The 25,550-nt window shown below is 47.2% G+C and overlaps 1 protein-coding gene across 1 annotated transcript in view; it reads right to left on the reverse strand.

The window, feature by feature from the left end:
• WNK1 (WNK lysine deficient protein kinase 1) overlaps positions 1-25,550 on the reverse strand; it is a 515,889-nt gene that overhangs the window by 167,317 nt on the left and 323,022 nt on the right. Inside the window, 3 exon segments of the mRNA XM_030214920.1 lie at positions 164-280; positions 4,705-4,867; positions 7,168-7,241. Of these exon segments, the coding sequence (XP_030070780.1) occupies positions 164-280; positions 4,705-4,867; positions 7,168-7,241 (354 nt within the window).

Raw genomic sequence — 25,550 nt, forward strand, 5'->3', positions numbered from 1 at the left:
ACTACCAACCTACAGACTATTTACAGCTAGGACAATAAATTCAGAAATGAATGCCATAAGAGATACTGCAAAAACCACTTGTTTCAATGTGAAACACACCAGCTGTCTGGGCTGTTAATTCATATAAGAATTTACATTTTAAAATATCAATATGGGAATTCACCATTATAGATGCAATCTCCTCAGGATTATCTCCATCAAGGTCAAATTTGAAGGTAACCATTTTGCGATTGTGTGTCTCCAACTGACATTCAACCACACGGTCTCCTTTATTTGAAACCTAGAAATATGAATACATACAGTTAGCATTATCTTCAAATACCACTAAACAACCACACTTGTGGTCAAACTATGATTCTCTCACCAATTTAAAATTATTAATTTTTGGAGGTTTGCCTTTTCCCATATCAATGCTTTTTACCCTGTCTGAGGCTGGGGGCATAGGCACGTGTTTGTATCTTTAATCAGAAATTCTTCTCAATCAATCCCCATCCTCTGTCCTGGGGTTGACAATTCCCAGGTACCAGCTTGACTGGGAACCTAAAAACTGAAAGTTCACTCTTGTTGCTACCTCAGGAAAACCTGTCTCTGTTAGTTATGGCAGATAGGGTGGAAGACCAGACACTATTGATGCAGTAGAGCTTGGGCTAGAGGAGCTACTTCTGCTAAGGAAGGAGCCACTGCTGCTATCAGCACTGTGGTGAGGCTAAAGGGGAAAGGAAAAAAAACACAAAATAAAACACAAAAGTAAAAAACAAACATATAAAAACACCCCATAAAACTATTTCCCTATTTGTAGATTAAACACTATCCTGCTTATTTTCGAAGGAGAAGGGCAGCCATCTTCCAACACAAATCAGGAGATGGCCGGCCTTCTCCTAAGGCCGGCCAAATCGGTATAATCGAAAGCCGATTTTGGTCGGCTTCAACTGCTTTCCGTCGCAGGGCCGGCCAAAGTTTAAGGGGGCATGTCAGCAGTGTACCGAAGGCGGGGCGGGGGCGTGGTTCAGAGATGGCCAGCCTCGGCCAATAATGGAAAAAAGGCTGGCTCTGACGAGCATTTGGCCGACTTGGTCCTTTTTTCTTCACGACCAAGCCTTGAAACCAAGCCCGAACTGACCAGATGACCACCGGAGGGAATTGGGGACCATCACCTCCCCTTACTCCCCCAGTGGTCACCAACCCCCTTCCACCCAAAAAAAAAAAATTAAAAACATTTTTTTGCTAGCCTCAAATGTCCTACCCAGCTCCTTCACAGCAGTATGCAGGTCCCTGGAGCAGTTTTTAGTGGGTACTACAGTGCACTTCAGGCAGGCGGACGCAGGCCCATCCCCCCTACCTGCTACACTTGTGGTGGTAAATGGGAGCCCTCAAAAACCCGCCCGAAACCCACTGTACTCACATGTAGGTGCCCCCCTTCACCCATAAGGGATAAGGTAGTGGTGTACAGTTGTGGCGAGTGGGTTTGGGGGGAGATTTGGGGGGCTCAACACCCAAGGGAAGGGAGCTATATACCTGGGAGCAATTAATGAAGTCCACTGCAGTGCCCCCTAGGGTGCCCGGTTAGTGTCCTGGCATGTGAGGGGGACCAGTGCACTACAAATGCTGGCTCCTCCCATGACCAAAGGCTTGGATTTGGCCGGATTTGAGATGGCCGGCCTCGGTTTCCATTATCGGCGAAAACTGAGGCCGGCCATCTCTAAGTCTGGCGATCTCAAAATTTAGGTTGACCTAAATGTTGAGATTTGGCCGGCTCCGACCGTATTATCGAAATGAAAGATGGCTGCCCATCTTGTTCGATAATACGGTTGGCTCCGCCCCTTCCCGGGGCAGTCCCCGGAGATGGGCGCCCCCGTTCAATTATGCCCCTCCATATGACATCCCAGATCCGGCTGAGGGACGACCCGGACAATACTGAGAATCTTGAAAATTTGTGGCTAGCTTTATGGAAATTTAAACAATAATTATCTATATAATAAAACTCACCCTCAACGTTCTGAAGCCACTGTCGTCACTTCCTTCATGAAGGGTTCATGGTGGTGAAGCCACCGAAATCACCAAGTCTCTGGGCCCCGCCCTTGCGTCAAACGTGATGACGTCGAGGGCGGAGCAATGGCGTCACACATCAAGGGCAGAGCAATGGCGTCAGTGGCTTCAGAACGATGAAGGTGCGTTGATGAGGTGCGGAGCAATGGCGTCAGTGGCTTCATGACGACGAAGGGTGGGGGGGGGGGGGGGGGGGTTGGGGAGGAAAACCTTGCTAGCACCAGTTTCATTTGCTCCAGAAGCGGGCCTTTTTTACTAGTCAATTTATAAGTTCTTGAAGGGTAAAGAGTTTAAAAGATATACATTTCTAACACTGTGGGAAAGAGATTTTGGAGAGGAGTCGCGTATGAGGGCATGGAAAACAGTTTTTAGAGATGTACAAAAGGCCTCCATATGTGTACTGCTAAAAAAAAAAAAAAATTCTTACAAGATTGTTTTCCGATGGTACATAACCAATATGATTAAAAACTATGCTTTCGACCACAGCTATGGATGTACATTGGAGGTGTAGTATTGAGAAGGGCACATGTTTTCACATTTGGTGGACTTCTGACACGATACAACAGTTTTGGCGAGCAATAGTACAATGTTGTCAAGGGGTTTGGGAGTTTCTATTAAATGCTGCCCTAGATTGTGTTTTATTTGGTATTAGTATGATTTTGGGCCAGAAACGGATGAGCATTTCTTCAGCAAAGTGTCTGATTGCTGCACATTGGAAGCAAGCAACTGGTCTTACACTGGAAGATTGGACTTTGTGATTAAACATAGGTAGCAGAGCTTGAATTACTTACTACTTGCAAGAAACACTGCTTTGAACCTGAGGAATAGTTTCATCTGAGAGATACCTGTGCCAGAAATGGTATTCAAAGCTGACAAGTCAGAGAAACTGAATGAAATCTCTATAAACCTGAAGATGTAATGGCGCAATTTGATAAATTGAAGAGTAGCAAATCTTTTAACATTGCTAGAATTGCTTAAACTTCCATCCTTACTAATGAATGGATTCTAATTCTGACAAAAAGTAAACTTTACTTAGCTCAGAACATCCAAATTGTCCTGACAGAAGTGCAGCCTCATAGGATTTTCACAGTCTGTGGGGTTTCTCCAAAATTAAAGTGTCCAATTTATATTATCCTTCTGGCAAAAAATGTCCAATTTCCTTGTTTCTCAACAGTAGGAAATCCTTCTGTTTCGCTATCTTCATCAGGAGAAATACACAGCAGTGCATAAAAACTACTTTACAAATTATCCATAGCAAACAATGTGCTCAAAATGGCTAACGTTTGTATGAGACACCTTTAGAAAAACTCCACCCATCCATTCATTAGTAAGGATGGAAGTTTAAGCAATTCTAGCAATGTTATAAGAGTTTTTGCTCTATTTTGAGTTTTCTTTACTTGCAGGAAGGCTTCTCTGTTTGAATGAGGATTTTAGTCTAGTGAGGGATTGCTACTAATTAGTGTCTATTTGGGTGATTTATATTCATAGTGAGATTTAGTGTTGTGGGTATTTGGATCTGTATTATGTTAAATTGTGTTACCCTCCCTTCTGTTTTTTAAACACAGACTTTTCTCCCACTTCTTTAGAATTTTTGAAATATTCTGGGAGTTTTTCTCTGTGTTTTTTTTCGGAAGGTGGTGGAAGCCTGTGATGGTAATATTTACAGTGGAGCATAAAAGTCAGGCTCCCTGTTATACTGAGGCTATTTTTTTTAAATTTAATATATTTTATTCTTCAGATCTGAATCCCCAGTGTGACACTATATTGGAGTGATGTGTTGGATAGTTTCTTTCCTAAAGGAGAAGTCATAGACCATTATTAAAATGGACTTGGGGAAAATCCACTGCTTATGCATAAAATGTATTGCACTTTTTTGAGATCTTTTCAGGTACTTGTGACCTGAATTGGCAACTGTTGGAAATAGGATGCTGGGCTTGATGGACCTTTGGTCTGTCCCAGTATGGCAATACTGATCTACTTATGTAAAAGCTTAGGGGTCAGCCTGAAGGAACCACTGGCTTCTCTGACTGTATTATGATGATGATCTTTGGGGGTGGGGAGTGTTGCTTAAGGGTAGGGGTAAGGAAGTTCTGAATGAGCTGTGTAATTGTTTATTATGTATGTTTGCTATGCCAGAAGTTAGTATGATTTCTACTGCTGCTAAATTTTCAGAATCTGGCTATGTGATTCCTACTGCAGCTTCTTGCAACTCTGAGCAAGTCACTTAACCCTCCATTGCCCCAGGTACAAAATAAGTACCTATACATAATATGTAAACTGCTTTAATTGTAACCACAGACGGTATATCAAATCCCATAATTTATATTTCAAATTAATAAAAATATATTGATCCAAAAAAAAAATAGGGAAACCTGGCAAAGTAAAAAAAAGTAGGCAAAAGAAGAAATTAATGTAATAAAAACCTAAAGGAAGAATCAATTGTTGGTCAGACTCATAAAATAGGCATCAATGTTGTGCAATGGGCCCTAAGAATGCCATCTCTGAAGTATCCCCAAAACCTGCAACTTGAATGATCGATCAGAAGCAAAGTATGCATTTTTTCACAAAGGAACTATGAAGAACAGCTAAAATTTTTATTGCACTAAACTTCAGAAACACATACACGCACACACAAAAAAATATCAGATGATAGCTCACATTAAGAATTCTGAGTTTTGGCCGTGTAGTTTTCTCATGTCGAGAGCGACTTCGCACAGATTTTCTATAATGACGTTTCGTAGTCCGTCCTTCATGCCTACCACTTGTAGTTGGGACACATTCATTGCCATCACTCATGCCCGAAGCAACATCAGAATGGGCACTGAAATACACAACTTCAGTTTATATGTACAATGGAGCACAAAACCACTTTTCATGCAATGGAAATCAGATTTAGACAAGTGGGATCAAGATTACAATATTTCCTCATAATTAGCTGTAAGCAGCAGCTACTGCAAAGACAAATAAAGGGGGAGACACATCTAGGAAGAAAATGAGGTCAAGTGGGGAAGAATAATACTATAAGGATGGCATCGAACTTTGAAACTAGAATGCAGAAAAAGACTGTAGTACTAGACTGTAGGCTGAGGAAAGAGCCAGCACAGACAGGGGTTGGGTCTAGACACTCTGGGATATTGATGGTAAAGAGTAATAAGGGTGTTTGAGAAAGGGAAACCAGAGTATCTGCAGCCATAGTCAAAAGGGTTTAATGCAACAGCTTTTTATGGGATTTTGTACAAGTCTATTTTGAAACATTTTCTACATTACACATTTAAAAATTCTTTATACAAACTTTCAAACACATAACTTCCCAAACTTTGCTCATACAAATGTAATACTGCTACATACCAGAAAACTGCTTAGACTATAATGAAATTAAGGATAAACTGGAAAATAGAATACTGAAAAATAAGCTGACAACTACTTACGTGTGTGCCTGAAAATTTAAGATTACTGGAATTGAACACCTCAGATCTTATTTTATTTATAAGCCATAACAAAAGGCTTAGATACTTTGACATGTATAACCTATCTCCACTCCTATTGCTACGTCTGAACATACAAAATCTTACAGCCCAGACTAAAAGAAAAATGCAAACAAAGCTGAGTATAGAGGCCAAATAAGCACAAAGAACTAGGCAGTAAGTTTTAACTCCAACACTGCTGCTGGAAGTCACTAGTGACATTTTGAACCTGGTGCAGTCTGGAGTGAGAGAAGGGGGACAACTCCTGCCCTGGGCTCACTAGACTACCAGGGAGATCCAGGTAACCCCCAGGGGTGGGGTGAGGGGAGAGCTGAAGGGGAGGGGAGATACACTACCATGGGCATTTGTTCTTTTCCCTTTGGGCCAGCACAACCTTGCATACTTGGGCAGGTTCTCTTGTGCTATCTGCCAATGGATGTAATGGGATAGCAATGCAAGACTACTACTAGGGGTCAATGGCACCATCTGCAACTTGGTACAGTCCTGGGTCAGAAGCTGAGGGGACTACTCCTGCCCTGGTCCGCCAGATTACCAGGGAGACTGCCACGTGAGTCCCAAGGAGGGAGAGGGGGCTGGTTTGGGTGCCATGCTGTAGGAGGGCTTTGATGCTGGATGGGAGAAGAGTGTTGCTATGGCTTGCTACCAAGTCACTGGTGCAGTGGTTGTGCTACCAGACTGCAGACAGTGTGAACGCACTTGTTATTGCCTCTTGAGGTGGTGTTAACTATGCTAATTGGTAGTCATGGTAGCAAGTGCATGGCACTGACCCATGCGCTAGCTGTCACAGTAGTCACTCCTCCGCTCTGCCCCTGTCTCGCCCACAACCCACCTCCTCTGTGTTAAGCAGCCTACTTTAAACAGGAATAGAGGCATCTATATTGCTTTATAAAACAGAGGCATTTTTGGAATTTTTTTTTTTTTACAGACACCATGTTATAAATACCATGAACTGGAATATGTCCTATGAGGAAGCTTCTGGAGGTCTATTCCAAATTTCTTCTGGGAAGTACTATAATGTAATGGAGTATAAGCCTACACTCCCATCACTGGACTGTGGGTATATCATATGGAATATTGAGGGAACTATATAAAGTCCCATAAATTGGGGCTGAATTTATTTCCAGCACAGGGGTGCTGGGAACAGCCCAGGAACTCCGAGGACAAGCAAGGGTGCTGTTGCTTGGATCCTGAGTGAAACTGTCCTAGATCAGACTAGCCTAGCAAAGGGAGGAAAGCTGAAAAAATATAGCCCAAAGTAGGGTCTAGAGAGAACCACCAGTTTAGTTTTTCTCAAGAGACAAGTGAGACCTACTTAATGCATCCCATCTTAATTCCGTGAAAGTCCTATCAGTAAAGAAACCAGCTCCATTTATTGAAAGTAGATGCTTGTTATAACAGAAAGAAGCTAGAAACAGAAATTATTTGGTACACAGGTTTATCTGAAGACCAAATGATTTCACTAGTATAGAATTAAATGAACCTTATAAGCACAAAATACATTCACACAAATATGTACAGATATTGAGCACTTAGCACATCTGACCTAAAGACTGAAAAAGGCATGCATATTTATTCCTCTGGACACATTCTATTAAAAAAATAAACAAGTCCAGCATATAAAGGAATAACAACTTACCTGTCCACAGATGAGATCACCTGGGTTGTTTGTGTTGTTGCCTGTGGCTCTAACGGTACAGTCTGGGCAACACTCTGTAAAAATGAGACTCTCTTGAAAATTTCAGTGAGCATATCTGTGCATTCAATCTTCCAAGCTGACGAGATTTACACACAAATTAAGAACAGCCTCCAAAAGCAAATCTCCTGAACAGAACAGCTGTCGATACAGCCATCACACCAGCTGATATTGTGAACTATTAGCTTGCCATGCAGAAGCATCTTAGCAGAATGTGTAATAGTGCAGGGAAGCATATGCTGCAAACATCTTTCAACAATCGCATGGACATAATAAGTACAATTGAAAGGCCATTAGATCTACTAGTCTCTCTAGTAGAGCCAAATCTGTGATGTTGAATAAGGATATCTACCAGCTGGGAGTGAAATGCTACTAAGGGTGGCCTCTGTGAGGCAGACTCACTTCCCAACAGAACAGCCAGTGGCAACAAGGTCCCCAAATTAACATGTTATTCTGCTGGAAGAGAAAGTCACCAGTAAGGTAAAGCCATAATATAGATTTTCAACTTAGTGTCAAGTACAGGGAACATTTACCAAAAATTGGAAATCAAAAGTATTACAATCTACACTGAATGGACAGGCATGTCACCACAGAAAACAGAAAATTTACAGTTAGGTCAAAGGTTACTTTTCGGGAGACAGCAATCAATTTTGATATGATCAACAGGTCTTCCCAAACATGTCCTGAAGACCTTACATCCCAGTCAGAGTTTCACAATATCCACAATGAACACACAAGTTTGCATGCATTGGAGACCCATGCATTTTCTTTGTAGATAATCCCAAAACTTGACTAGTTGTGAGGTCGACAGGTTTGGGAAGCCCTCGTGTAACATTTCTTAGGATTTTCAACTTAGGATACCACAACTAATCTACAATTTCATTTTTGCAAGAATTTTACATTCCCATAAGATTCACAAATAGAGAATGACATGGGGAAAGAACTTGTCCCCGACCAATCCCCACAAGCTCTGTCCTTATCTGCACAAGTCTCAAACATTTATGATTTATATTTAAATATTTTTATTAAAGTATAACAAGGAACAATATTCTGTACAACTGTTTATAAATCAAATAGAAAACAAGAACAAGCAACTGAAATAAAATATACCCCCCACCCCCGCCATCCTCTACCCTTCCAACACTAACAATATCTGACTTCTACTACCCCAAGGAACAGTAATCCACCCTGATAAAATGTCCAGGGGGACAAAATACAACCAGCTCTGTATGCCCTAGAAGGAGAAAAATATGCCCTATGAAGTACTGTTAACGATTTTTAAAACTGTGGATGAATAAGTAGTCATCAGCAATCTCAGGATTCAGTCTAGCTCTCCTGTCTTCCACAATCCTTCCCACAACATAAAATGTCCTCTCAGAAGATGTGCTGATAGCAGAAATGCAAAGGAGCCTCTGTGCAAGTTTTGCCAGTTTTGGCCAGTACTTTTGCTCGTTTAAAAAAAAAAAAAATCAAAACATTGTTATAATGACACTGGGACAAATTTTGTCCCTGTGGGCTCTGAACTCCATTCCATTCCCTTGAGCTCTGTCCCTGTCCCTGTGTCACTCTCTAGTCACAAACACAAGCTGAGCAAAAACATCCAGATCTAACCTACAAATACAGCAGCATGGGGACCCTTTGAGCTTTGTCTTTTTGCCTTTCCCATTTTAACCACCTGATGGGGATAAGGACAAATTTAGTGTTACCAACTAATTTGCTTTTGAGTCTCAGACCACTCCAAATGCACAAGGTGGAGACAAAGCTAAACTGCTGACATCACCTTGTATAAAGCGAATGCTACATACCTGTAGAAGGTATTCTCCGAGGACAGCAGGCTGATTGTTCTCACTGATGGGTGACGTCCACGGCAGCCCCTCCAATCGGAAACTTCACTAGCAAAGGCCTTTGCTAGTCCTCGCACGCCCATGCGCACCGCGCATGCGCGTCCGTCTTCCCGCCCGAACCGGCTCGTGTTCGTCAGTCCCATATGTAGCAAGACTAAGCAAGGGAAGACACAACTCCAAAGGGGAGGCGGGCGGGTTTGTGAGAACAATCAGCCTGCTGTCCTCGGAGAATACCTTCTACAGGTATGTAGCATTCGCTTTCTCCGAGGACAAGCAGGCTGCTTGTTCTCACTGATGGGGTATCCCTAGCCCCCAGGCTCACTCAAAACAACAACCATGGTCAATTGGGCCTCGCAACGGCGAGGACATTACTGAGATTGACCTAAAAAATTTACCAACTAACTAAGAGTGCAGCCTGGAACAGAACAAACAGAGCCCTCGGGGGGTGGAGTTGGATCCTAAAGCCCGAACAGCTTGTGAAGCACTGACTGCCCGAACCGACTGTCGCGTCGGGTATCCTGCTGCAGACAGTAATGAGATGTGAATGTGTGGACAGATGACCACGTCGCAGCTTTGCAAATCTCTTCAATAGTGGCTGACTTCAAGTGGGCTACCGACGCAGCCATGGCTCTAACATTATGAGCCGTGACATGACCCTCAAGAGCCAGCCCAGCCTGGGCGTAAGTGAAGGAAATGCAAACTGCTAGCCAATTGGATATGGTGCGTTTCCCCACAGCCACTCCCCTCCTGTTGGGATCAAAAGAAACAAACAATTGGGCGGACTGTCTGTTGGGCTGTGTCCGCTCCAGATAGAAGGCCAATGCTCTCTTGCAGTCCAATGTGTGCAGCTGACGTTCAGCAGGGCAGGAATGAGGACGGGGAAAGAATGTTGGCAAGACAATTGACTGGTTCAGATGGAACTCCGACACAACCTTTGGCAAGAACTTAGGGTGAGTGCGGAGGACTACTCTGTTATGATGAAATTTGGTGTAAGGGGCCTGGGCTACCAGTGCCTGAAGCTCACTGACTCTACGAGCTGAAGTAACTGCCACCAAGAAAATGACCTTCCAGGTCAAGTACTTCAGATGGCAGGAATTCAGTGGCTCAAAAGGAGGTTTCATCAGCTGGGTGAGAACGACATTGAGATCCCATGACACTGTAGGAGGCTTGACAGGGGGCTTTGACAAAAGCAAACCTCTCATGAAGCGAACTAAAGGCTGTCCTGAGATCGGCTTACCTTCCACACGGTAATGGTATGCACTGATTGCACTAAGGTGAACCCTTACAGAGTTGGTCTTGAGACCAGACTCAGACAGGTGCAGAAGGTATTCAAGCAGGGTCTGTGTAGGACAAGAGTGAGGATCTAGGGCCTTGCTGTCACACCAGACGGCAAACCTCCTCCACAGAAAGAAGTAACTCCTCTTAGTGGAATCTTTCCTGGAAGCAAGCAAGATGCGGGAGACACCCTCCGACAGACCCAAAGAGGCAAAGTCTACGCTCTCAACATCCAGGCCGTGAGAGCCAGGGACCGGAGGCTGGGATGCAGAAGTGCCCCTTCGTTCTGCTTGATGAGGGTCGGAAAACACTCCAATCTCCACGGTTCTTCGGAGGACAACTCCAGAAGAAGAGGGAACCAGATCTGACGCGGCCAAAAGGGAGCAATCAGAATCATGGTGCCTCGGTCTTGCTTGAGTTTCAACAAAGTCTTCCCCACCAGAGGTATGGGAGGATAAGCATACAGCAGAATCTCCCCCCAGTCCAGGAGGAAGGCATCCGATGCCAGTCTGCCGTGGGCCTGAAGCCTGGAACAGAACTGAGGGACTTTGTGGTTGGCTCGAGACGCGAAGAGATCTACCAAGGGGGTGCCCCACACCTGGAAGATCTGCAGCACTACACGGGAATTGAGCGACCACTCGTGAGGTTGCATAATCCTGCTCAACCTGTCGGCCAGACTGTTGTTTACGCCTGCCAGATATGTGGCTTGGAGCACCATGCCGTGACGGCGAGCCCAGAGCCACATGCTGACGGCTTCCTGACACAGGGGGCGAGATCCGGTGCCCCCCTGCTTGTTGACGTAATACATGGCAACCTGGTTGTCTGTCTGAATTTGGATAATTTGGTGGGACAGCAGATCTCTGAAAGCCTTCAGAGCGTTCCAGATCGCTCGTAACTCCAGAAGATTGATCTGCAGATTGCGTTCCTGGAGGGACCAGCTTCCTTGGGTGTGAAGCCCATCGACACGAGCTCCCCATCCCAGGAGAGACGCATCCGTGGTCAGCACTTTTTGTGGCTGAGGGAATTTGGAAAGGATGTCCCAGAGTCAAATTGGACCAAATCGTCCACCAATACAGGGATTTGAGAAAACTCGTGGACAGGTGGATCACGTCTTCTAGATCCCCAGCAGCCTGAAACCACTGGGAAGCTAGGGTCCATTGAGCAGATCTCATGTGAAGGCGGGCCATGGGAGTCACATGGACTGTGGAGGCCATGTGGCCCAGCAATCTCAACATCTGCCGAGCTGTGATCTGCTGGGACGCTCGCACCCGCGAGACGAGGGACAACAAGTTGTTGGCTCTCGCCTCTGGGAGATAGGCGCGAGCCGTCCGATAATCCAGCAGAGCTCCTATGAATTCGAGTTTCTGCACTGGGAGAAGATGGGACTTTGGATAATTTATCACAAACCCCAGTAGCTCCAGGAGGCGAATAGTCATCGGCATGGACTGCAGGGCTCCTGCCTCGGATGTGTTCTTCACCAGCCAATCATCGAGATATGGGAACACGTGCACCCCCAGCCTGCGAAGTGCCGCTGCTACTACAGCCAAGCACTCTGTGAACACTCTGGGCGCAGAGGCGAGCCCAAAGGGTAGCACACAGTACTGGAAGTGACGTGTGCCCAGCTGAAATCGCAGATACTGTCTGTGAGCTGGCAGTATCGGGATGTGAGTGTAGGCGTCCTTCAAGTCCAGAGAGCATAGCCAATCGTTTTCCTCAATCATGGGAAGAAGGGTGCCCAGGGAAAGCATCCTGAACTTTTCTTTGACCAGATGTTTGTTCAGGGCCCTTAGGTCTAGGATGGGACGCATCCCCCCTGTTTTCTTTTCCACAAGGAAGTACCTGGAATAGAATCCCAGCCCTTCTTGCCCGGATGGCACGGGCTCGACTGCATTGGCGCTGAGAGGGGCGGAGAGTTCCTCTGCAAGTACCTGCTTGTGCTGGAAGCTGTAAGACTGAGCTCCCGGTGGACAATTTGGAGGTTTTGAGGCCAAATTGAGGGTGTATCCTTGCCAGACTATTTGGAGAACCCACTGATCGGAGGTTATGAGAGGCCACCTTTGGTGAAAAGCTTTCAACCTCCCTCCGAATGGCAGGTCGCCCGGCACTGACACTTGGATGTCGGCTATGCTCTGCTGGAGCCAGTCAAAAGCTCATCCCTTGCTTTTGCTGGGGAGCCGAGGGGCCTTGCTGAGGCGCACGCTGCTGACGAGAGCGAGCGTGCTGGGGCTTAGCCTGGGCCGTAGGCTGTCGAGAAGGAGGATTGTACCTACGCTTACCAGAAGAGTAGGGAACAGTCTTCCTTCCCCCGAAAAATCTTCTACCTGTAGAGGTAGAGGCTGAAGGCTGCCGGCGGGAGAACTTGTCGAATGCGGTGTCCCGCTGGTGGAGCTGCTCTACCACCTTCTCGACTTTTTCTCCAAAAATGTTATCTGCACGGCAAGGCGAGTCCGCAATCCGCTGCTGGATTCTATTCTCCAGGTCGGAGGCACGCAGCCATGAGAGTCTGCGCATCACCACACCTTGAGCAGCGGCCCTGGACGCAACATCAAAGGTGTCATACACCCCTCTGGCCAGGAATTTTCTGCACGCCTTCAGCTGCCTGACCACCTCCTGAAATGGCTTGGCTTGCTCAGGGGGGAGCGCATCCACCAAGCCCGCCAACTGCCGCACATTGTTCCGCATGTGTATGCTCGTGTACAGCTGGTAAGACTGAATTTTGGCCACGAGCATAGAAGAATGGTAGGCCTTCCTCCCAAAGGAGTCCAAAGTTCTAGAGTCCTTGCCCGGGGGCGCCGAAACATGCTCCCTAGAACTCTTGGCCTTCTTGAGGGCCAAATCCACAACTCCAGAGTCGTGAGGCAACTGAGTGCGCATCAGCTCTGGGTCCCCATGGATCCGGTACTGGGACTCGATCTTCTTGGGAATGTGGGGGTTAGTTAGAGGCTTGGTCCAGTTCGCCAGCAATGTCTTTTTTAGGACATGATGCATGGGTACTGTGGACGCTTCCTTAGGTGGAGAAGGATAGTCCAGGAGCTCAAACATTTCAGCCCTGGGCTCGTCCTCCACAACCACCGGGAAGGGGATGGCCGTAGACATCTCCCGGACAAAGGAAGCGAAAGACAGACTCTCGGGAGGAGAAAGCTGTCTTTCAGGAGAGGGAGTGGGATCGGAAGGAAGACCCTCAGACTCCTCGTCAGAGAAATATCTGATGTCTCCTTCGTCTTCCCACGAGGCCTCACCCTCGGTGTCAGACAAGTTCACGGACCTGTGTCTGCAACCGTGCCCGACTCGACTCCGTGGAGCCACGTCCACGATGGGAGCGTCGAGAGGTAGACTCTCTCGCCCGCATCGGCGAAGCTCCCTCCGCCGACGTAGTCGGGGAGCCTTCCTGGGAGGCGACCGCAGTCGGTGCCGCACGCGGTACCGATGCGGAAGGCCTCACCTCGGGCATGGGACCAGCCGGCGCCTCGCTCGATGGTACCGGGGGCGCAAGCACCCCCGGTACCGGAGGGGTAGGGCGCAACAGCTCCCCCAGGATCTCTGGGAGAACGGCCCGGAGGCTCTCGTGCAGAGCGGCTGTGGAGAAAGACATCGATGTCGATACAGGAGTCGATGTCAAAACCTGTTCCGGGCGTGGAGGCTGTTCCGGGCTGTCCAGAGTGGAGCGCATCGACACCTCCTGAACAGAGGGTGAGCGGTCCTCTCGGTGCCGATGCCTACTGGGTGCCGACTCCCTCGGTGACCCAGAGCTCTGGGTGCCGACACGGGAAGGAGACTGGTGACGATGCTTCTTCGATTTCTTGGAGCGAAGCATGTCACCGGAGCTTCCCGGCACCGACGAGGAGGACGTCGAATCCAGCCGTCGCTTCCTCGGGGCCGAGGTCGGTCTCGGGGGGGCTGTACCGCGGAAGCCCTCAGGGCAGGAGGAGACCCACCCGAAGGCTCACCGCCACCAGCAGGGGAATGGACAGCCCTCACCTGCGCTCCAGACGAAGCACCACCATCCGAAAGAGGAGGTCTCGATGTCACCGACGCGGCCCTCCGATGTCGCCCCGATGCCTCGATACACTCGATGCAGTCAGGGGCGAAGATGAAGGTCCGGGCGCTGACGACGTCGATGCACTGGATCCTCCCGGTGCTGATGCCGACGACGAGCCCGAGAACAAAACGTTCCACTGGGCCAATCTCGCTACCTGAGTCCGCTTTTGTAAAAGGGAACACAGACTACAGGCCTGCGGGCGGTGCCCAGCCCCTAAGCACTGAAGACACGACGCGTGCCTATCAGTGAGCGAGATGACCCGGGCGCACTGGGTGCACTTCTTGAAGCCGCTGGGAGACTTCGATGTCATGGGCGGAAAAATCACGCCGGCGAGATCAAAAGTCGAAATGGCGGAAAAGGCACCACAAAAACAAGGGGAAGAAAACTTCGACCCGAGGCCTAAAAGCGGCCTACCCCGACGACGAAAGAAAACTTACCGGGGCGAAAAACTGGAAATATGGGAAGGAAAAAGACCGAAGAGTCTCCTTCCACACAGAGTTGTTTTTTTTTTTTTTTTAACACGAACTAAGAACGACGCGCGAGGTCGACTTTCCGGGGCGCGACACGGCGAAAACACGACCGTACCGAGCGCGGACAAAAGAAGACTGATGAACATGAGCCGGTTCGGGCGGGAAGACGGCCGCGCATGCGCGGTGCGCATGGGCGCGCGAGGACTAGCAAAGGCCTTTACTAGTGAAGTTTCCGATTGGAGGGGCTGCCGTGGACGTCACCCATCAGTGAGAACAAGCAGCCTGCTTGTCCTCGGAGAATAGTCCATGCAACTTCCATCTCTCTAGTATTCCTGTCTAGTAACTGGCCATGCCCACCAGAATTGCATGTCATCGGTATGCCCACAAAAACATGTGGCGCTCAAAAGTGAGTTATGCATTGGACACTCAGTGGACAGCCCAATACTATTGGTATAATTGTGGGTTAGGAAAGGCGTGAAGGCATTATGACCTCAACCCAGGTCCTACGGCTGCTCTGAGTTTTTAAAATGGAACACTGTTACTGGAAGTAACAAATCTAAAATAAAAAATAGCAGCTTTTAAATTACATCATCAAAGACAGCTAGTAGTAACTCAGGAGAGCACGGTTTGGAGCAGGCTACCTTCCAATGATACCATCAAAAAAGAAAAATTAGGGTATCCTGTTAGAATATAGAGAAAGTCGATTCCAAACTACATGAAGCAACTGCTAAGCAAGGTTTTGAAAAAGAATACAAAAATATACATTTTTTATGTCTGTATGCAAATGCCAGAAGTCTAAAAAAAATAAGGTGAGCGTGTGCATGGTATTACATGAAGATATTAACACAAAAGGCATGCAGAAACTTAGTGGAAAAATATAACCAACTGGGCATGATATCGTGATACAAATTTTTATCAATAGAGAAGAGTAGACAAAAGCGATTATGTGGCACTATATGTTAGGGATTCCACAAAGTCAAATAGGATACAAATTCTGCAGGAAACAAATTGGATTCTGGAATCTCTGTGGATGAAAATTGCATGCGTGATGGGGAAAGAGTATGTCAGTGGGGATTTACTATCATGTAGCTGACCAGAATGGTGAAAGAGACAAACACTAAGAAATTAGGCCACTGAACATGGAAGCACAATCATAAAGTGAGACTTCAATTGCCCCAATAGAGATTAGATGGATGTCTCATCAGGGAATGTTAGGGAGATTAAAATTTTAGTTGTTATAATATACTGTTTTATAAAGCAATTGGTCCCAGAACTGACAAGAGGGACAACTACTCTACAGCTCACTGGAATGTAGTTTCTGGTATAGGAGAAATGGTAGTAGAACCACTTGGTCGTAATTAATATAATGCAATCAAGTTTGTGACATTATTTTGCTCTGTGCTTGGTAACTTAAAGATTAGGTTTAATGGAGGAATTGTAGGATACTGATAAACACAGTTAGAATTAAAAAAAAGAAGAAGCAAACTTCATTAGGCTTCATACCCTTTCTCCCATAGTTTTAAAACTTGAATTTTCTGCCACACAGCATTGACAGACTCTAGAAGGAACAGAAGGGCCTAGTTCAGCCTTTGAAAAAAACAAAAATAAAAGAAGCATTATTAACTAGTTTCCATAGTGTGCAACCCTTTCCCCCACAGTTTTAAACTGAAACTATCTCTTGAAGTAGAAACAGCCAAGAGTAATAGAAAAGGATAGTAGCAAGGCTCAAACTATCCTAAAAGAAAGTTATTTTCCGTTCTTCGCCTGCTGGAGAGGTAGCACTGCTACTGACCTGAATTAGGTGTTAAGGTGTGAGGAAGTACAATATTTGCAAAGGTTACCAAGAGCAATCTGATTACTGGGCTAGCTGCAAAGGGTTTGTTTGAAGCAGTCTCCTTACAATCCAAACTATATAGAGAGGAAAGGTCCCATTTAACTTTTTTTCTAAGTTCTGAGAGAAGAGGACATTTCTCTAGTAAGTGACACTATTTTGCTGTGTGCTTGGTAACTTAAAGATTGGGTTTAAAGGAGGAATTGTAGGATATTTATAAACACAGAATTAAAAAAAAGACGACGCAAACTTTATTAGTCTCCATACCCTTTCCCCCACAGTTATAAAACTTGAATTTTCTACCACAGCATTAACAGATAGACTCTAGAAGGAACAGCAGGGCCTAGTTCAGTCCTTACTCCCCACCCACTCCCACCACTTCCCACCCCAACTCATCATTTACAGTCAATTATTCTAATTAGTACAAGAGGAGAGTTTTCATTAGAGTTTGAATTACATTTAATTAGTTTCTGAGGATGTTTCTCCAGGAGCTTCTGGCCAGGAGGGAAGGGTTAGGACTACTGCTGTAGATGGTGATTTGATTATTAGGCATGTAGATAGCTGGATGGCTGATGGATGTGAGGATCACCTGGTCACTTTTCTGCCTGGTGCGAAGGTGGTAGACCTCACGAGTCACCTAGATAGGATTTCAGCTTTTAGATAGTACTGGAGAGAAGCCAGCTGTCTTGGTACAAGTGGGTACCAATGACATAGGAAAATGTGGGAGAGGGGTTCTGGAAGCCAAATTTAGGCTCTTAGGTAGAAAGCTCAAATCCAGAGCGTCTAGGGTAGCATTCTCCGAAGTGTTCCAGTTCCATGTGCGGGGCCCAAGAGACAGGCTTAGCTCTGGAGTTTCAATGCATGGATGAGGCGATGGTGCAGGGTAGAGGGTTTTAGATTTGTAAGGAAGTGGGCAACATTCTGCGGAAGGGGGAGCCTACACCAGAACCAGGGCTCCACCTTAACCAGGGTGGGACCAGGCTGCTGGCATCGACCTTTAAAAAGGAGATAGCACAGCTTTTAAACTAGAACCTGGGGAAGGCCGACAGTCATTCAAAAGCGCATGGTTTGGAATAAAGTATCTTTGAAAGATATCATCAAAACAGGGAAGATAGGATATCCCGATAGCCAGGTTGCAATAGAGACCACTGTAGACCAGGTGTCTCTAAATAAAAAGCAAACAAAAGACTACAAATTAACACAGTCAACTGCTGAGCAAGATGTAAACAGGAACAACAAACACAGTTTGAAATGTCTATGTGTGAATGCCAGAAGCCTAAGAAATAAAATGGGAGAGTTAGATTGCAACAAATGAAAAATCAGATATAACAGACATCTCTGAGACCTGGTGGAAGTAGTATAACCAGTGGGACACTGTCATACTGGGGTACAAATGATATCGTAGTGATAGGGTGGATCGAATTGGTGGAGGGGTAGCATTGCATGTTAAGGAGGGCCTTGAATCAAATAGACAAAATTCATCTTGGAATCCTTATGGATTGAAGTTCCATGTGTAAATGGGAAAAGGATAGTGATAGGAGTGTACTACCATCCACCTGACCAGGATAGTGATAGAAATGTACTACCATCCACCTGACCAGGATGAACGGATGGATATAGAAATATTACCAGAAATTAGGGAGCCTAACAAACTGGGGAACAATAATAATGGGTGATTTCAATTACCCTGATAATGACTGGATTAATATAACATCAGGGCATGCTAGGGAGGGTAAAATTCCTTGACAACATTAAGGACTGCTTTATGAAGCAGTTGGTACAGGAGCCAAGAGGAGAAAAAATGCCAGACCTAGTCCTTAGTGGAGCGCATGAGCTGGTGCAGGAGGTAATGGTGATGGGGTTGCTTTATAACAGTGATCTTAATATGATCAGATTTGATATATTTATTACATTTGTACCCCGCTCTTTCCCACATACAGCAGGTCCAGTGCGGCTTACATAGTAAAAGAAAGCATCTTACATGGCAAAGAATACAGTAAAAGCAAGGAAATGTAGGAACAGTATTATAAATTGTGATGATCATAACTACTTACATTATGAAAGGCATTACAAAGGACATGTGAAAAGAATGTAATGAACTAGAATAGCGAAGGTAGACAAGGATATGATAGGTGAAAGGGAAGGAGAATGGGAGGGAAATGGTAAAGGATGGAGGGAAGAAGATGAGAGATTGATTATAACATTGGGGTCATAGTAAGCGTTGTCGTCTTAGCAGGAGTATCGTAGGTGATCTGGTGAAATTAAGCTGGTCCATTAGGGTAAACTTGCTTGAAAAAATGGGACTTTAACATTTTCCTGAAAGGTAAATAGTTATTAATAGCTCGGATGGGTCTTGGGAGAGCATTCCAAAGTTGACTACCCAGAAAGGAGAAACTGGATGCATAGTACGTTTTGTACTTGACACCTTTGCAGTTTGGGAGGTGTAGATTGAGGTATGTTCGCGATGACATTGTTCTATTTCTAATTGGGAGGTCAATCAGGTTGTTCATATAACTGGGGGATTCTCCTGATATGATCTTCTGGATCACTGTATGGACCTTGAAGTATACTCTCTCTTTGATGGGGAGCCAGTGAAGCCTTTCTCGAAGGGGTGAGGCGCTTTCAAATCTTGACTTTCCAAATATAAGCTTTGGAGTAACTACAGGAAATCCAATACGTTACCATTTAACTTTCAAAAAGGAGACGATAAAATGAGAAGAATGATGAAAAAAAAAACTTAAAGGAGCAGCTGTGAAGTTTAGAAATTTACAACAGGCGTGGATGCTGTTCTAGAATAACCTCCTGGAAGCCTAGGCCAAATATATTACATGTACTAAAAAAAAGGAGGAAGGAAGACCAAACGACAGCTGGCATGGTTAAAAAATGACGTGAAGGAAGTTATTAGAGCTAAAAGAAAATCTTTCAGAAAATGGATGAAGGATCAGACTAAAAATAGTAAGAAACATCATAAGGAATAGCAAGTCAAATGCAAAGCACTGATAAGGAAGGCAAAGAGGGAATTTGAAAAAAGAAAATTGTGCTTGAGGCAAAAAGACATAGTAAGCTTTTTTTTTCCAGGTATATTAAAAGCAAGAAGCTGGCAAAAAAAATCAGTTGCATTGTTAGATGACCGAGGGATAAAAGGGGCACTCAGGGAAGACAAAGCCATAGTGGAAAGATTAAATGAATTCTTTGCTTCGGTCTCCATTGAGGAAGGTTTGGGAGAGATACCGGTGCCAGAAAAGATATTCAAAGCAGAAAAGATATTCAAAGCAGTCGAGTCAGAGAAACTGAATGAAATCTCTATAAACCTGGAAGATGTAATGGTGCAATTTGACAAATTGAGAGTAGCAAATCGCCTGGACCAGATGGTATTCATCCCAGAGTACTGACAGAATTGAAAAATGAACTTGTATAACTATTGTTAGTAATATATAAATTATCTTTAAAATCAAGCACGGTACTGGAAGAGTGGAGGGTGGCCAATGTAAGGCCCAGTTTTAAAAAAGGTTCCAGAGGTAATCCGGGAAATTATAGACAGGTGAGCCTGACGTCAGTGCTAGGCAAAATGGTAGAGTATTTATAAGGCACAAAATTACAGAGCATATTCAAAAGCATGGATTAAAAGAGACAAAGCCAACATGCATCTTGTGAAGGGAAATTTTGCCTCACCAATCTATTACATTTATTTGAAAGGGTGAACAAACATGTTGATAAAGGTGAGCCAGTCGATATTGTGTATTTGGATTTTCAAAAGGCATTTGACAGACTCCAGAGGAAAATGGAGAGGTATGGGATAGGAGGTAGTGCACTACTGTGGTTTAAAAACTGGTTAAAATGTAGATAGTGGGTTTCTGCAAGGGACTATACTGGCACCATTGCTTTTCAACATATTTATAAATGGTCTAGAGATGGAAGTAACTAGTGAGGTAATTAAATTTGCTGACAAATGCACCACCTGTAAAAAAAAAAAAAAAAAAATTAAGCACCCCCAATCATTTTGAAAAGTTGGCTCCTATGCCCAGAAAGCGAATGATACATACCTGTAGCAGGTGTTCTCCGAGGACAGCAGGCTGATTGTTCTCACGACTAGGTTGACGTCCACGGCAGCCCCCACCAACCGGAACAAAAACTTCGCGGGTGGTTCCGCACGCAGGGCACGCCCACCGCGCATGCGCGGCCGTCTTCCCGCCCGTGCGCGACCGTTCCCGCTCAGTTGAATGACAAGCAAAAGAATGAGGAAAAACGCAACTCCAAAGGGGAGGAGGGAGGGTAGGTGAGAACAATCAGCCTGCTGTCCTCGGAGAACACCTGCTACAGGTATGTATCATTCGTTTTTTCCGAGGACAAGCAGGCTGCTTGTTCTCACGACTGGGGTATCCCTAGCTCTCAGGCTCACTCAAAACAAGAACCCAGGTCAATTGAACCTCGCAACGGTGAGGGCATAACAGAAATTGACCTACGAAGAACAACTAACTAAGAGTGCAGCCTGAACAGAATAAATCGGGTCCTGGAGGGTGGAGTTGGATTCAAACCCCAAACAGATTCTGCAGCACCGACTGCCCGAACCGACTGTCGCGTCGGGTATCCTACTGGAGGCAGTAATGTGATGTGAATGTGTGGACAGATGACCACGTCGCAGCTTTGCAAATCTCTTCAATAGTGGCTGACTTCAAGTGGGCCACTGATGCTGCCATGGCTCTAACACTATGAGCCGTGACATGACCCCTCAAGAGCCAGCCCAGCCTGGGCGTAAGTGAAGGAAATGCAATCTGCTAGCCAATTGGAAATGGTGCATTTCCCGACAGCGACCCCTTTCCTATTGGGGTCGAAAGAAATAAACAATTGGGCGGACTGTCTGTGGGGCTGTGTCCGCTCCAGATAGAAGGCCAACGCTCGCTTGCAGTCCAATATGTGCAACTGACGTTCAGCAGGGCGTGTATGTGGTCTGGGAAAGAATGTTGGCAAGACAATTGACTGGTTAAGATGGAACTCCGACACCACCATTGGCAGGAACTTAGGGTGAGTGCGGAGTACTACTCTATTATGATGAAATTTGGTATAAGGAGCATGAGCTACCAGGGCTTGCAGCTCACTGACTCTACGAGCTGAAGTAACTGCCACCAAGAAAATGACCTTCCAGGTCAAGTACTTCAGATGGCAGGAATTCAGTGGCTCAAAAGGAGGTTTCATCAGCTGGGTGAGGACAACGTTGAGATCCCATGACACTGCAGGAGGCTTGACAGGGGGCCTTGACAAAAGCAAGCCTCTTATGAATCGAACGACTAAAGGCTCTCCAGAGATGGCTTTACCCTCTACACGGTAATGGTAAGCACTAATCGCACTAAGGTGATTCCTTACTGAGTTGGTCTTGAGGCCAGATTCTGATAAGTGCAGAAGGTATTCAAGCAGGTTCTGTGCAGGTCAAGAACAAGGTTCTAGGGCCTTGCTCTCACACCAAACGACAAACCTCCTCCACTCTTTTTAGTAAAATCCTTTCTAGAGGCAAGCAAGACACGGGAGACACCCTCAGACAAACCCAACGAAGCAAAATCTACGCCCTCAACATCCAGGCCGTGAGAGCCAGAGACTGAAGGTTAGGGTGCAGAAGCGCTCCGTCGTTCTGCGAAATGAGAGTCGGAAAACACTCCAATCTCCACGGTTCTTCGGAGGACAACTCCAGAAGTAGAGGGAACCAGATCTGTCAGGGCCAAAAAGGCGCTATCAGAATCATGGTGCCGTGGTCTTGCTTGAGCTTCAGTAAGGTCTTCCCCACCAAAGGTATGGGAGGATAAGCATACAGGAGGCCGGTCCCCCAATGGAGGAGAAAGGCATCTGACGCTAGTCTGCCGTGTGCCTGTAGTCTGGAACAGAACAGAGGCAGCTTGTGGTTGGTCTGAGAGGCGAAAAGGTCCACCGAGGGAGTGCCCCACTCTCGGAAGATCTTGCGTACCACTCTGGAATGGAGCGACCACTCGTGCGGTTGCATGACTCTGCTCAGTCTGTCGGCCAGACAGTTGTTTACGCCTGCCAGGTATGTGGCTTGGAGAAGCATGCCGAACTGGCAGGCCCAATGCCACATCCCGATGGTTTCCTGACACAGGGGGTGAGATCCGGTGCCCCCCTGCTTGTTGATGTAATACATTGCAACCTGATTGTCTGTCCGAATTTGGATGATTTGATAGGACAGCCGATCTCTGAAGGCCTTCAGTGCGTTCCAGACCGCTCGGAGCTCCAGGAGGTTGATCTGCAGGTCCTGTTCCTGGAGGGACCACAGTCCCTGGGTGTGGAGCCCATCGACATGAGCTCCCCACCCCAGGCGAGATGCATCCGTCGTCAGCACCTTCGTGGGCTGCGGAATTTGGAATGGACGTCCCAGGGTCAAATTGGTCCGAAATGTCCACCAGTGCAGCGAATTGCGGCAACTGAAGGACAGATGGATGACATCTTCTAGATTCCCGGTGGCTTGGCACCACTGGGAAGCTAGGGTCCACTGAGCAGATCTCATGTGAAGACGAGCCATGGGAGTCACATGAACTGTAGAGGCCATATGATCCTGGAGTCTCAACATCTGCCGAGCTGTGACCTGCTGAGACGCTCTGGTCTGGGAAGCGAGGGACAGGAGGTTGTGGGCCCTCGCCTCGGGAAGAAAGGCCTGAGCCGTCTGTGAATTCAGCAGAGCTCCTATGAATTCCAGAGATTGGAGTGGCTGGAGATGGGACTTTGGGTAATTTATCACAAACCCCAGCAGCTCCAGGAGGTGAATAGTGCACTGCATGGACCGGAGAGCCCCTGCCTCTGAGGTGTTCTTGACCAGCCAATCGTCGAGATACGGGAACACGTGCACTCCCAGCTTGCGTAGATACGCCGCGACCACCACAAGGCACTTCGTGAACACCCGTGGGGCAGAGGCGAGCCCAAAGGGCAGCACACAATTCTGAAAGTGCCGTGTCCCCAGGCGGAATCTGAGATACTGTCTGTGAGCTGGCAGTATCGGGATGTGAGTGTAAGCGTCCTTTAAATCCAGGGAACATAGCCAATCGTCTCTCTGAATCATTGGTAGAAGGGTGCCCAAGGAAAGCATCCTGAACTTCTCTTTGACCAGGTATTTGTTCAGGCCTCTCAGGTCTAGGATGGGGCGCATCTCCCCTGTTTTCTTTTCCACAAGGAAGTACCTGGAATAGAATCCCTGCCCTTCCTGCCCTGGTGGCACAGGCTCGACCGCATTGGTGCTCAGAAGGTCGGAGAGTTCCTCTGCAAGTACCTGCCTGTGATGGGAGCTGAAGGATTGGGCTTCTGGTGGGCAATTTGGTGGAGTGGAGGCCAAATTCAGGGTGTATCCGCACCGCACTATTTGGAGAACCCACTGATCGGAGGTTATCAGAGGCCACCTTTGGTGAAAAGCTTTCAATCTCCCCCCGACCGGCAGGTCGTCCGGTACGGACACTTTGATGGCGGCTATGTTCCCATGGATCCAGTCAAAAGCCCGTCCCCGGCTTTTGCTGTGGAGGCGCAGGGGGCTGCTTAGGCGCACGCTGTTGACGGGAACGAGCGCGCTGGGACTGTCCCTGTGCCTGAGGAGGCCTTCGGGCCGGCTGGGTGTACCTACGCTTGTTGTAGGCGTAGGGCGCAGCCTGCCTGGCCCAGGAAAAACGTCCACCTGCAGAGGTGGATGCTGAAGGCGCCCGGTGGGAGAGCTGGTCGAGGGCGGTTTCCCGGTGGTGTAGTTGGTCCACCAACTGCTCGACCTTATCGCCAAAGATGATATCCCCCCGGCAAAGGACATCCGCCAGTCGTTGCTGGGTGCGGTTGTCCAGGTCAGAGAGACGCAGCCAGGAGAGTCTGCGCATCACTATACCTTGGGCCGCAGCTCGAGATGCCACATCACAGGTGTCATATATACCCCTGGACAGGAACTTTCTACATGCCTTCAGCTGCCTGACCACCTCCTGAAAAGGCCTGGACTGCTCCGGAGGGAGCTTATCGACCAGGTCCGCCAGTTGCTTCACATTGTTCCACATGTGAATGCTCGTGTACAGCTGGTACGACTGGATGCGGGTCACGAGCATGGAAGATTGGTAGGCCCTTCCTCCCAAACGAGTCCAGAGTGCGAGACTCCCGCCCCGGGGGCGCCGAGGCGGTATCCCTCGAACTCCGTGCCCTCTTGAGAGCAGAGTCCATGACCGCCGAGTCATGAGGCAATTAGGGCCGCATCAACTCTGGGTCAGAGTGGATTCTGTATTGGGACTCCGCTTTCTTGGGAATAGTGGGGTTAGATAATGGCTTCAGCCAGTTCCGAAGCAGTGTCTCTTTGAGGACATTGTGCAACGGTACCGTAGAAGACTCTCTAGGTGGTGATGGATAGTCGAGGACCTCGAGCATCTCAGCCCTCGGCTCATCCACAGAGACCACGGGGAAGGGAATGCATATAGACATATCCCTGACGAAGGAGGCAAAGGAGAGGCTCTCAGGGGGCGAGAGCTTCCTCTCCGGTGAAGGAGTGGGGTCGGAGGGAAGGCCCTCAGACTCCTCTGAGGAGAAATATATGGGGTCCTCCTCCTTCCCCCACGAGGCCTCTTCCTTGGTGTCAAACATGAGCTCTTGCAGCTCAGACCTGAACCGGGCCCGTCTCGACTGTGAGGAACCATGTCCTCGATAATGGCGTCGAGCGGTGGACTCCCATGCCGGCGGGGATGAAGCTCCCTCCATCGATGTCAACAGGGATTCCACCTGCGTGGCGGTCGATACCGGTACCGCAAGCGGCGTCGGCATCGGGCTAGAGCACGCTGGCACCTCCATCAATGGCGCCGGGGGTGCAAGCACCCCCGGTGCCGGCAAGGCCTGGCGCATCAGCCCTTCCAGAATCC

This window comes from Microcaecilia unicolor, chromosome 9 (assembly GCF_901765095.1).
Source record: "Microcaecilia unicolor chromosome 9, aMicUni1.1, whole genome shotgun sequence".
NCBI lineage: Eukaryota > Metazoa > Chordata > Amphibia > Gymnophiona > Siphonopidae > Microcaecilia > Microcaecilia unicolor.